Source organism: Sabethes cyaneus, chromosome 1 (assembly GCF_943734655.1).
Source record: "Sabethes cyaneus chromosome 1, idSabCyanKW18_F2, whole genome shotgun sequence".
Taxonomy (NCBI): domain Eukaryota; kingdom Metazoa; phylum Arthropoda; class Insecta; order Diptera; family Culicidae; genus Sabethes; species Sabethes cyaneus.
Genome location: NC_071353.1, coordinates 138,599,834 through 138,613,109, shown reverse-complemented (window position 1 = coordinate 138,613,109; position 13,276 = coordinate 138,599,834). Strand labels below are relative to the sequence as shown.

Genomic DNA, 13,276 nt, shown 5'->3' with positions numbered 1-13,276 from the left:
GAACTGTCCGTGCAAACCGGGTAGCTTGATTTAATGAAACAGGGGATGTATTTATGTGCGATAAAATTTTAAACAATAGTGAAGCAATATTTTTTTTGAAACGATGATTCTACAGATGCTGAAGGGACGGTAAGGGAAAGTAATGAAGAAGGATTTTTTTCCGTGAATGAAGGGGAAGGGTGGAAAGGAAGGGGGGGGGTAATAGGTAGCTATGCTTAAGGGGAAACCGAAAGTGGCTCAAAGATGGCTGGATAAATGGCTACCATTCGAAGCATGTATTGTTTTGCGCCTTAAAAATGCATCTGTATTGGCAGAGCACGCTTTCGCCACGTAATCAGTGCTTCCAGCGCTGTTATAATGTCCTAAAACTTGTAATTCAATTTATCGATCTGCTGCGTATCAATAAACGCTCAGCAAAACATAATTGCTAATGGAAAATAAATTTAACTGAACATATCGATCATTACGTGTTCATAAAAGCGACCAATGTATAATTTGGAATTAGTTAATAGATATTTGGTTACGCACATATTTCGTTGAACTAGCGATTTCGGAAAAAGCAGCAACACAGTATCAAACTTTCGTCACATCAATGAGCTTTTAAAGAGCTTTCAACTTTCGCCGCATCGATGAGCTTAGAGTGAAATAAACAAACAAAACGCAAACGCAGGAATCAAAATCGCAATCCGATGCAAGCGGATTAATTAACATCCTAGTGATCCTACGCATTATTCAGTTGCTGCTGTTAATTTTGATTGAATCGGAATGCCTTGATAAAGAAAACAAACCCTTTTTCGGGATGTTTGTAGTCAGTGCGGTTGGCTGCGGATCAGCTGTTTATGTTTGCAAGCTCCGCTATTTGACATATATTACCAATACTAATGCAATATTCAAATAAACGTTTAGGTTTTTAACGAACACATGAGATGTACAGTACAGTGTTTGTCGCACTTACACAATAACGTTAGCCACTTTCGGTTCCGCCTTAACAAGTTGTCGTTGTGACTCCTATCTTTTGTCCAATGCTGGAAGGTGCATGGGTCGAACCAAGCTGTAATCAGAGATTACCCCCCCCCCCTTCCTTTCCACCCTTCCCCTTCATTCCCGGAAAAAATCCTCCTTCATTACTTTCCCTTACCGTCCCTTCATCAATTGTAGAATCATCGTTTCAAAAAAAATATTAATATATGCCTGACCGCATTTCAAGGTCATGACTAAAGTCACGAGTTTGGTCAATAGTGAAGCAACTATGCTCGATGCTTTGTCCGTACTGCCAGCTCCACGCCGGAGCGAACATTATGAGTCACTCTGTGTCCGTGGTCCGTCGGAATTTACAATATTCTCTCCCTTCTGAAGAAAGGCGATAGCGTTAAACGGAAGCCTGGTTTCGGCCGCCCGATGGTGCCGCGCGACCATAAAGTGCAGCAGAAGCTGAAGAGGAAGACCGAGAGCAAGATTATTTGTTATTTATTTGAGTACTTCATCTGACTATAAATTGTCTACATGAATAAAATTGATTACAGATTATAGTAAATTAGTTCTTCTTATCTTTTGCGCGAATAAGTGCGAAGGCATTTTTTTTTTCCTTTTATTTTGGGTACATTTTCCACTGCGACCAGTTATTTGATCTATTGTGGCAGGCCCCAGTTTATTGTACGCCACATCAGGGTGTCGTATCACTATTAGTATGAGTGATTTCCACTTGCTGATCGACGGCATTGTCCCAATAAGGTATTATACAACGAATAAAGTTTATTGCCTTATTGGGAGAATTCATCCATACATCCGAGGGTTGTATTAAAGTCATGTCAAAGAAAGTTTTTCTTTTATGAAGTAGTGCCACGCAATAACATAGTAGATGTTCCGCATTTTCACTTTCCAGGTTACAGAAGCGACACGTGTCATCTTCTAATTTTCCCAGTTGTTTTAAGTGATATTTACTTGCGCAGTGGCCTGTTACGAGGCCACAGTAAGTACGTAAGTCCTTTTTAGACAGGCTAAGAAGTTTCTGGGTTATTGTTTTATTAGGAGATATAAATTTCTTTGATTGTCGAGCTGTCAGATTTTTTTTCCAGACATCGTCAATCATTGATTTTTCCCAGTTTTTTAATTCCATTTTAATAGTACATTCTGAGACCCCACAGAATGGTTCTGGTCCAATGAAAGGTTTAATCGATCCAGCTTTTGCCAACTGATCCGCTTTTTCATTGCCTTCAATTCCGCAGTGCCCAGGGACCCAAAAAAGATTTATTGTGCTTTTTCTAGCCACCTGCTGCAGCAATTGAATGCATTCCCAAACCAGTTTAGACGAGCACGAAACTGACTTCAGTGCTTTTAAAGCAGCCTGGCTGTCAGAAAATATACATATATTTGCATTTCTATAATTTCGTCGCAGACAAACTGTAGCACATTCAATAATTGCCTGTATTTCTGCTTGAAAAACAGTCGGCCATTGGCCCATGGATATTGATATGTCGACTCCGGGGCCCGTTACGCCAGTTCCAACTTTGTTGTTTAGTTTAGAACCGTCAGTGTAGAAGATTATCGATCCTGGTTGAATATTGGGCCCACCTGATTCCCACTCCGTGCGACTTGTTTCTGTTACATGGAATAGTCGTTCAAAGTTATATTGTCTATCCATCCAGTCCTCATGCGTTAATATGGGATTAATTTTAAAATCCTTTAAGATACTGAGATGGCCCCTAAGGTCTCCATCAAAGAGCTTTTTTGTTCTCTTCAACCTTAGTGCATTTTTCTCAGCTTCTAGTTGAACAAATAGGTGCAGTGGAAGCAAACTTAAAATAGAGTCTAACGCTTTTGATGGCATACTGCTAGTTGCTCCGGTTATGGAGATTGTAGCTAATCTTTGCAACTTCTCTAGTTTCTTTTGAGCATTTTTAATCTTTGTTTTCGGCCACCAAACTAAGGCCGCATATGTTATCCTGGGTCTTACTATTGCTGTATAGATCCAATGAATCATTTTAGGTTTCAGTCCCCATTTATTTCCGAAAGTTTTTCTACTTATCCATAAGGCATTCATAGCCTTATTTAACACTTGATCCAAGTGTAAATTCCAGTTTAATTTGCTATCAAGAATCACTCCTAGATATTTTACTTTGGGAGAAATATTTAGTTTTGTTCCTTCTAAGTACAAGTCAGGTATTTTAGTTTTCCTTCTTCGCGTGAAAGAAATAACAGTAGTTTTTTGAGGGTTTATTGAAAGATCCTCATCTCTGCACCACGATATTGTAGAATCCAGAGCATGCTGCAATCTATCTTTAATAACTTGTTCATATTTCCCACGAACTATAATTGCAATGTCATCAGCGAAACCAATTATTTCAAATCCTGACGCTTCAAGATGTGATAGTAGTTCGTCAACAACAAGTGACCACAACAAAGGTGAAAGAACTCCTCCTTGTGGGCAACCCTTTACAGTCTTTACCATGACAGTTGACATTCCATGGCTACTAGTTATTTCTCTTTTTTGTAACATTTGACAAATCCAATCTACAATAGCTTTATCGAAATTACGTTTTATCATAGCATTTTGATGCTTCATAGCTTCAAACGTCTTAGTGCGAAGGCATACCGAAGTCAAATAGTTCTTTGACTTTTGAGAACATCCTGATGCATTCCGTAATCGGTTCATCAGCTCCAAACGCGGTCCGATGAAACGGTATTTGCAGCAAGCCAGTTGAGCGTAATGTCCGTTGCGATGCCCGAAAGTTAAGCATAGATAGCAATTTTGGAGAATCAATTTCGCCGTTCATAAGTTTAGCCACGAATATAGCCTGATGCATTTTACGCCTGTATTCGAGTGTATCGAGGTCAAGTAGACGACATCTATTCGGGTAAGGTGGCAGGTTATCAGGATGCCGCTATGGGAGATGTCGTAGAGCCAGCCGAATAAACCTACGTGGCACACGTTCGATCCGTAGGTTCCAAGTAAGATGACTGGGGGACCAAACCAAATTACAGCTCTCAAGTAGCGGAAGAACCAAAGCGCAATATAATGATTTCAGGCAGTGAACATCTCTAAAGTTACGTCCAATCTTAGCAATAAATCCAAGTTGTCGGGTCGCCTTGGAAATGACTGATTCACGGTGTAACTTGAACGTCAATTTAGTGTTCAGCAAGACAAGGAAAGTAAGAAGTGCAAGGTTTGGGTTGGTAAATCGAAGCGATAGGGCAATCGGTGAAGATAAGCACCTGGCCATAATGGACATGCGGAAGTATCATTCGACGATTCTGATCAGCAGGGAATCACTCAGAAGGAGCGGCCAATGGTGCTGGTGAAAAACATTTTTCCGGCGAAGCGCGAAGTGGTGGTTTTAATCAGGTCCCAATAACGTAACCTTCAATTGAAAATCGTCACTCAAGAATGAAGCAATGAAGCTTTGGTTTTAACTGAAGCAGCACCGCTTCACTTCAAAACGGGCTTCAGTAAAATGAAGTTCACTTCATCATTACGAACGAGTTTAAAGTTTCATTTTTACTTTTCTATCAAATCTATTAGTAGAAGGCCAGCAACTTTTAACGCAAATGAATTGAATTTAAGTAACATATCCTATAATATACGGCTTATTATATTTAACCCAGTCAACATCGACAAATCGTGTCTGACTTTCAGTCGTCATCAAAGTCACCAACTTCAGCTGACGCTTGCTTGAAACATGCTGTTCAACAAATGAAATAAGTCGCTTCATGAATGACGCGAAGGTAAGAGAAAGTCAGCTTTATTTATTTAAGTTCTCGAAAAAGGTCTTTTTGTGGCTGCCGATCAGCGAGAAGAGAACGCTCCAACCGCTGTTCTTTCCTTCAGGACTTGCGGTGAGTGATACGGAATAGTTGCCAAAAGTTGCCACTGGCTTCGGTCCATTATGCCAAGAGACCGCTGAAGGAGATTAACCAGCTGAAAAGTTGTCCCAATGTCCCCCGACTAATTTTTGCGCGACCCTCAAACGGAGGATGTGCATCAATAATATCGTGGCCAAAACGAAAGAGCTGCAGAACATGCCAATGTTCTTCTTTTCATTGACCATGGCTGAGGTTTCTGCCAGTTGCCTAAGGTCACCCGGCAGGAAGTCGAAGAACTTTTATAGAAGGCTTAAACGTAGGATCTAAAAGAAAAAAATTGTTTCACAATGGGGGGGCTAAATATTTCCTAGAGAGGCGTTAGGTCTCACCTAGTTCCGCCACTGCTTTTCTCCATTTCGTATTTACTCGAGAGCAGACTTGTGAAAGCATGCACCGCTCCGGTAACCGTGCTAAAACATTCCCCTTTTTTTTCGCCTGCTCTCGTTCGAACTAATGTGATTCCGCACCTCAGTGCCGATTTTTTCTGTTCGGTACAGTATTATGCGTGTTCAGTGCGGTCCGGGTTGCTCCGGGTCATAAATTCGATAATTTTTACTGAGCAGCAGCAGCCGATTTGGCACAAACACGGCATTGTGGAAGGCACCCGCTACCGTTCATAAGTTTTTACCGTATCGCACCAAGCAGTTATATAGGTTCTTTAGGTTTGCTAGCGAAACCGTGCCAGCTTACACCAGCCGGCATCTGCTAGAGCACGGCTAAAGCACGTCTAGCGAACGGAGCCCGAACGTCCTGATAACTCAGTCACGTACGCCGAATATGAACGAATAAGCAAGAAAGCAAAGAACGAAATCGTGCAAGCCGTCGTTGGAACGGTGCTTAGCAACGCTAGTGCGTTCTATTATCAAAAGTACCCGCTGCTGTGCCTATTTGGGCGGGTAGCAGTCGTGTCGCACTGGACGGTGTTCATAACAAGTCTGGTCGAGAGTACTCTGGACTAACTTGTTTAAATTTGTTATGGCAAGCTGCTAGGTATCATACCTTTAAAAAGTCTACAATTTTGTAATTTATAGAACTTCTATCTTTGCATTGCAAGTATTCTAAAAGCAGCCATGAATGCCGTGCTAGCGCAAAAGGCAGAATTGTAATTCTAATACAGCATGCTGCAGCTGGTAATTGAAATAACTTGAGTTCCAAACGTAAGCTTGCAGCCGAGAAGGTGATGAAACCCTGTGTAAAAGCTTCAAAACCATTAATTGACGTGCTAAAATTACCTTTTGGCTAAAATCTGGCTACACAGCTAAAAGTCTATAATCCAGTTCCAGATCCACAAGACACATCCGTTACTTTCCAAATAAGACCAATGTGTTTGGGTCAGTGAGTAATGAGCGGTGAATAGTAAGTAGTGAGCACTGAGTAGTGAGTAATGTGCAATGAGAAGTGAGTAATGAGTAGTGAGTAGTGAGTACTAAGCATTGAATAGTGAGTGAATAATGAATAGTGAGTAATGGATGAATAGTCAATGGTTTAGTGAATGAAGTAATGAATGGTGAGTAGTAAATGGGTAATTCTGAATAGTAACTAGTGAATAATAAATAGTGAAGAGTAAAGAGTGAAGAGTGAAGAGTGAATAGTGAGTAGTGCATAGCAAGTGGTGAGTAGTGAGCCGTGAATAGTGAGTAGCGAGTAGAAAATGTAATGCAAAATCTGTATCCCAGTGTGCAGTGGTCACGGGCAGCTGGCTGCTTACGAGTCATTTGCCTCGTGAGCCAGCTATGCAGAAAAACGATGCGGGGCTGCGTGTTCGCGAGTGTGTAGGTAGTTGAATGCTGCACACGACAACGGCGGCTGTTTGTCGTGCGGTTGAATCGGTGAGACGTAAGCTAAGCATCGAGAAGTGCAATGCGATCTCGTGTTATAGAAGACGTACGCCTGTTGAATACGGTTACACAATTTCCGGCCAACAGCTCCTCCGAGTCCGGTGTATAACAGATTTGAGAGTACTATTAGACAATGAGCTTTCATTCAGAAATCACTACGATAGTATTATCTCGAGTGCCAACCGGCAGCTGGGATTCATTTTCAAGATAGCGGATGAGTTTCGTGACCTACTGTGCCTAAAATCTTTATACTGTTCGCTAGTGAGATCGATCCTCGAAGCTAGTTCTGTTATTTGGTGTCCTTTTCACGCTCATTGGTGTCACTGAATTGAAATGAGTCAGAAAAAGTTCATCAGCAATACTCTTCGCCATCTCCCACGGACCGATTCGCTTAACTTGCCGCCCTACGAGGACCGCTGTCGACTGACTCCCTGGTATTCAACCGTTGGAGTAGAGACGACGAATCGCACAAGCGGTTTTTGCTGCGAAACTTCTAATCAACCATTGCTGAAACAGCTGAGTCTATACGCTTCCGTACGACCTCTACGCCAAAGAAACTTTTTACACTTGGAGCCGCCAAGTCACTTATTTGGACAGCATGAACCCGTACGTTGTATATGCCATCGTTTCAATGAAATATTTGAGACTTTCGATTTTAAGTCGATGTTATGTTCCAATTCATGTTTTTCGTAATCATTTGCTCAATGTTTTTGTTAGAAATTAATATAACTTCTATTTATTAAGACACAATGTCAGATGGATCAGAAAAATGAATACAAAAATACAAAATACAAGTAAGCGTTGGATGCTATGCTTCTCATACTCGCTCACCTGTTTGTTTCTTGCTCGATTTGTAACAATGATAGTGAGTAGTGAGTAACGAGTAGCGAGTAACGAGTAGTGAGTAATGAGTGGTGAGTAATGAGTAATGTGTAGTGTGTAGTGAGCGGTGAGTTGTGAGTAGTAAGTAGTGAGTAGTGAATTGTGAGTAGTGAATAGTGAGCAATGAATAGTGACTAGTGACTAGTGAGTTCATAAAAAACCTTCTGGTTACCCTGCTGCTGGCTCTTAATTGGACGGAATTGAGGGAACGTTGTGTACATTGATGTCCTTTTCGAAAAAATCCACCCCATCGTCGCGACGAAAGCACAGGTTTTATTACACTCCTTCTTCTTCTTCAGCAGCATAGAGCCGGGGTGGCTCGTGCTGTTTCAAGCACTCGTCTCCATTCAACTCGGTCTTGGGCCACTCGTCGCCAATTTCCTAGTCGTCTCAGAAGTCGCAAATCGCTTTCGACCTGGTCGAGCCATCGTGCACGTTGGGCCCCCTGTTATTACACTCCTGCTTGTAGCTATATTTTGAAAGCCTTACTCAACAAACATTTTTGTTGAATAGCAGCTTATTGAACCGTTGTATAGCTAATTACCGGGTGATAAGCGCTTGATAAGCTGTAATATAACAAAAATGTTTGTTGGGCAGTCTTGTTTGTCACGTAGTCCTGCGTTTATGTCGGCAGCTCCAAATACCTGACCAGGTCATAAGATTTCTTACGAATTTATCGGCAAAATGATTACGAACTGGGAATGAATAGAACTTCGGGAAGCTGCCCATAATCCATTTTCGTACTTCGTAACAATCTCGCTGTACAACTTCCGGATACGTCTTTTGGCCCCTAGAATCTACTTCAGTATCCTGTTTGGCTGCTTACTGGCTCGAATAGATCGAAATCCTTCTCGCAAACGAATCCTTCACTGGCGGGGCTTTGGCTGGCATTGAAGTTCTTGGCGATATCATAATCCGACAGCCCTGGGTTTGCCCTAATCGTTTTTAACATCATCAAATGCAGATGCAGCTTCCGATCCTTAGTTCCACTACGACGCAGTCGACGGTTCATTTGATCAAATTCAGAAAGTTCAGAAATCTTGTCAGAAGTTTAAACATTAGCGAAGCATCAAGTATCTATCTAGGGTTTATTTTTAATTCCCGTCGTAGTAACGAAAGCCACTCTAATTTTCATCATTTCTTAGGTGGATTTAATGAATACTCCAAAAGCTCTGCAGCTGATTTGACTCAAACACACTTACCTTCCGATCCGTGCCCTTTGAAGTCACGCTAGCTAGCGCGCATGTATTTGTCTAGGACGGCATGACAAATGTTATTCTGTAAAATTTCTGCAGGTCATGCAAGTTTTCCCGGCTACAGAATAACGACAATGCGTTTCGTGAGTTATTTTCATTTTATGAATGACGGAAATTGAAACGATTAGTCGACATTTTCTTCTTCGTCGCACGAAAAAACGTAGAAAATTTGGCTGCTAGGAATTCTTTGATGAAAATTGGCATTCAAATAAATCTCAGCTCACTTTGATTGATCGCGTATGATAGTCATCAGACTAAAATATTAGGGAATAACTAATTTTGCATTGTGTGTCGTGAAAAACGCTGATATTTTTAATAAGTTGTGTTGGATAGGACGGGAATAGGCAATTACGACGAAGCAGCAACATACCCTATGTCCGAAAAAGATTTTTATTCTCATATTAATCATTACACCAAAATAAGTTTTTGATTCCAATTGTGAAGATATTAGTAAGATATCTAGATTAGCTGTAGCATGGACACCTGTTAATCTCAAGTTGGATTTTTTTTATCTGAATCCCACTAATTTGCTAAATTAAATAAATTAGCTAGACTGAATGAAAAATGAATTCGCTTAAACTGAATAAAGCCATTCACATTGCTAGGGATTCGTGGTACAGGAACTCTTACGCATCATGGGTCACTTAAGCTGAATAATAATTGTTGAAGCTCTTAGTCAGGAAACGATATTTACCAATATCAGTCCCGGATCTATTCGTTTCCCAAATCCTCCATAAATTAGTTTAGCTCACCAAATAAAATATTTATTATGAGCACCTATCGATAATCTCCTCGTCTGACTCACGTTCGATACGATACAACCCGTACCGATAAGGCCGATCTCCTAATCCCCGCTGGTGAGGCCATAGCCCGTTTTAGATATCATTTATGGCGCGTTGCTTGTTGGAAACCATTTCAGATTCAGTTCTTTATCAGTTCGATCCTGGATAACATTGACTGCAAGCAACGCGAATGTTCACGTTAAAATTTCTTCCTCTACTGGGACTGCTGGCCACCTGCTTGGTGGCCACAGCACCATCCGAAAAACCGGAATCATTCCTCCTGGGCAGCACGGTGACACATTTTGGCCAGTTCCCTGCCGTAGCACACATCGTAACGCCGGATCACAGCATCTGCGGTGCGGCCGTGATCGACGATCGTCATGTGGTCACGCTGGCTCAGTGTGCCCTAAACAGTACGCATCGTCTGCACAACCCCCGGCTGATACGTGTCAACACCGGTGACATCAGTTTGATGCCGGTTGGAGCTTCACGCCAAACCAGCCTGGGAGCCGTCATCTACGTGCACGAGAACTACAAACCGCATACGCTGGAGAATGACATCGCCGTCATCCGGGTAGGTGCTTTTTGGTAAACAATGCAAGTTTGTGGTTATAATATTTATTGATTGCGACAGGTCCAGCATCCGTTTCAATTTCCCAGCAACGAGGTGGAACCGGCACGGCGTCGAACTCGAATCGTCGCGAACGGTGCAGTCTGTCAGCTAGCCGGCTGGGGTGTAACCGCGGCTGACGCTCCGCTTGTTGACGTTCAGCAGCGGTTCATTCCGGTGACGGTGAACGATCGCGATGCGTGCAGCAACATCCGGCGGGGAATGCGCACGTTCGAAAGTATGATTTGCGCCGGCAATATGGTGGTTGCCCAAACGGGACCAGCGCCCTGCCCCGGAAGTATCGGATCGGGGCTGTACTGCGAGGGTGACCTGACCGGACTGCTGTCGTTTGGAATGAACTGCGGTGTGGCGAACAATCCTCCCACCTTTACGCAGATTCGGTTTTTTAGTCCGTGGATTAATCAGACGCTAAACAGGACTGATTTTCCACACATCGGGTGGTCGCCATTAGATTCTTAATTAAAGTAAGAAAACATATTGGGGCGAACCAACTACCGGTTGAAAGCACCATTAAAAAAGTAAAAAAAATAAATAAATATTGCGGAGATTCCAGCTTTCTAGACGTTTGCAATTTAGTAATTTAAACCATGAGTTTTTCGTCGCTGTATTCCTCCTTGTTTGACAAGCAAATCTTCAATGTAGTGGTAAGCGCAGTATAATTAACATGAATTTGCGTAGGACTCGTAAAATTGCCGCAAGGCACAATCATTAGGAAAACATCGTTTTTGATCAATAAAAAGATTTATTTGAAAATTCAAACTTAAACTTTTATTACTGTGGGCTGGGAACCCATCCCGGTTGTGGATTGTCGGTGCGTGTGAATTGGGTGTCGATCCACTGACGGTACTGTCTTATGTCGATGTACACTCCCGGTTGATTGGCTGCGCCGCAAGCGAGTCCGAAGGTGAGCACACCTGTCAGCTGTCCGGTACAGTAGAGACCACCGCCGATGTTGCCCTGACAGACGGTGTTGGCGGTAGCGGTTAGCGATCCAGCGCAGATCATAGTAGGCAGGACGCGGTTGTTGTGGATGTTGGCAGCGTTGCAGGATACGGTTGTCAGAATAGGAGCAACAGCGGAACGTTGTGCTGGATTCAGCGGAGCACCTACTGCATTCGTAGCAGCTCCCCATCCGGCGTACTCGCACTGAGTGTTAATCGGAAGAAGCCGAGTGTTCATTATGGCCGGTTCGATTGTGTTGTGAAACTCCGGGAATGGTGCATTCACGCGGATTACGGCCAAGTCGTGGTTGTTGGTCACCCGATTGTAGTTGGGGTGAACGAACAGATGCGTTACGTTTCGGGTTTCACGGCGATATCCGACGGGGACCAGGTTGAGGTCACCGGCGATTACTCGCAGCCAGAAGGGATTCAGCAGTACAAACGTAGTAGGGTGCATGACGCACCACGCGGCTGTCAGGACATGGTTGAGGTTAAGGATCGTTCCGCCACAGTGCAATTGATAAGGAGTATCGATGCTGACGGCGGCCGGGTACTGACCGGCCGTTGTGACGGTTCCTCCGGTAAGGCGAGCCGAGGGATTTTCGCTGGCAAATGCACCTGAAAGGTGAGTAGGTTTGTGCCTTTTACACTGAGCTACTATGGAATTTGATTAAGCCTACCTGCAATCGTCACCAGCAACGCAATAATAAGCACCTTCATTTTTGTCGATGTGAAACGTCCGCAAGGCAATTGAAAACTGATTCCAGCGGGAGGTAGTACATGACATTATGCTTCCGAATTCGACTAGCCTTATCTTATCACCCAGTTCGATTTCGGTACTGATTTTTATTACGAAATGTTGCTTCTCAGTAAATTGCATTGAAAATCCCGGCAAAAAAACGTTTCCTATTCAAATCCCGCAAACCTTGATAATGGTTTAGTTAAGGTAATTTGCAAACCTGATTCTCAGTTTGTCTGATTACCTGCCAGGATGAAGTTCGCAGTCGCAATCGTGTTACTTGGTAAGCGGTGAGTTCTTCTTCGTTAATCAAAGTGAAGCTAATTGCTTCATTTGTTTCAGCAATCGGTGCATCGCACGGCTCCCGGGTAAATTTGGATGAGTACGATCCGTTTGAACCGTTCATCGCCGGAGGAACGAATGCCGTCCTTGGTCAGTTTCCGTCGGTCGTCGCCGTAGGAGTTCCAACTCCGACCAATGCCTTCTGTGGAGGCATAATTCTGAACGCGTACCACGTCCTGACGGCGGCCCGTTGTGTCCTAACGCCTCAAAATACTCTCCTGGCTACCAATCAGGTCACGATCATGTCCGGAGCGTTGCAGTTGATTTTCACCAACCCCAGGATAGCGGTCTCGGCCATTTACGTCCACCCGCAGTATAATCCATTTACGTTTGCCAACAATTTGGCAGTTTTGCGAACGGCCACAAACTTCTTCCCACCGGAGAACGTCGCCGAACCTAACATCGCTTTCGCCATTCTCGACGACCAGATTCCCTTCGATGGATTGGCCTGTCAGGCGGCTGGATGGAATAATGCCACCGCCTCGCCGATCCAGCAGTTCATCGCGGCACCGATTATGAACCGGGACACCTGCACCGCTTTAGCGGTCCAGTTTGGATTGATTGAGGAGACCATGACTTGTGCGGGAACGGTCGGTACGGGGCCCGGCGTGTGTGCCAGCAACATGGGCACCGGTCTGTTCTGTGACGGACGGGTGGCGGGCATTTTGTCCAACGGATTCGGTTGTGGTGCGGCAAACAACCCTGGCGTCTATACTCAGGTGCGCTTCTATTTGCCCTGGATCCAAGAGCAGTACCAGCGGCAGGACGTTCCTCCGGCTGGTTCGTCACCAATTCCCGGGTGGTGATTGATGGTTGAACAATAAAATTATATTTGAAACACATTTAATCGATTTTCTCTTATTCATTTTTGCTTTTGTTTTAAAAGAAATCCTCTTAAATTGCTTCAAAATTCCTGAAAAGTAGAATCTACTGGAGATTTTGTTGAAAAGTCCCATCTTCATTGATTAATGCTTCTCTGGTGACCTTCTTTTTGTTGAAATTCTG

General features: G+C 43.5%; 3 protein-coding genes across 3 annotated transcripts; 2 read left to right on the top strand and 1 right to left on the bottom strand.

Annotated features, from left to right (window-relative positions):
• Positions 1–9,808: 9,808 nt before the first annotated feature.
• Positions 9,809–10,708, top strand: LOC128746287 (trypsin beta-like). Its single transcript, XM_053843335.1, has 2 exons — positions 9,809–10,192; positions 10,253–10,708. The coding sequence occupies exons 1-2, from the start codon at positions 9,809–9,811 to the stop codon at positions 10,706–10,708; spliced, it is 840 nt and encodes a 279-aa protein (XP_053699310.1).
• A 312-nt stretch (positions 10,709–11,020) lies between these two features.
• On the bottom strand, positions 11,021–11,910 carry LOC128746286 (serine protease 1-like). The gene is made up of 2 exons (XM_053843334.1): positions 11,871–11,910; positions 11,021–11,808 (listed from the first exon to the last, which is right to left on the bottom strand). Exons 1-2 carry the CDS (start codon positions 11,908–11,910, stop codon positions 11,021–11,023), a joined length of 828 nt encoding a protein of 275 aa, XP_053699309.1.
• Positions 11,911–12,181: 271 nt separating this feature from the next.
• Positions 12,182–13,077, top strand: LOC128732747 (trypsin alpha-3-like). The gene is made up of 2 exons (XM_053826083.1): positions 12,182–12,212; positions 12,272–13,077. Exons 1-2 carry the CDS (start codon positions 12,182–12,184, stop codon positions 13,075–13,077), a joined length of 837 nt encoding a protein of 278 aa, XP_053682058.1.
• The last annotated feature ends 199 nt before the right edge of the window (positions 13,078–13,276 follow it).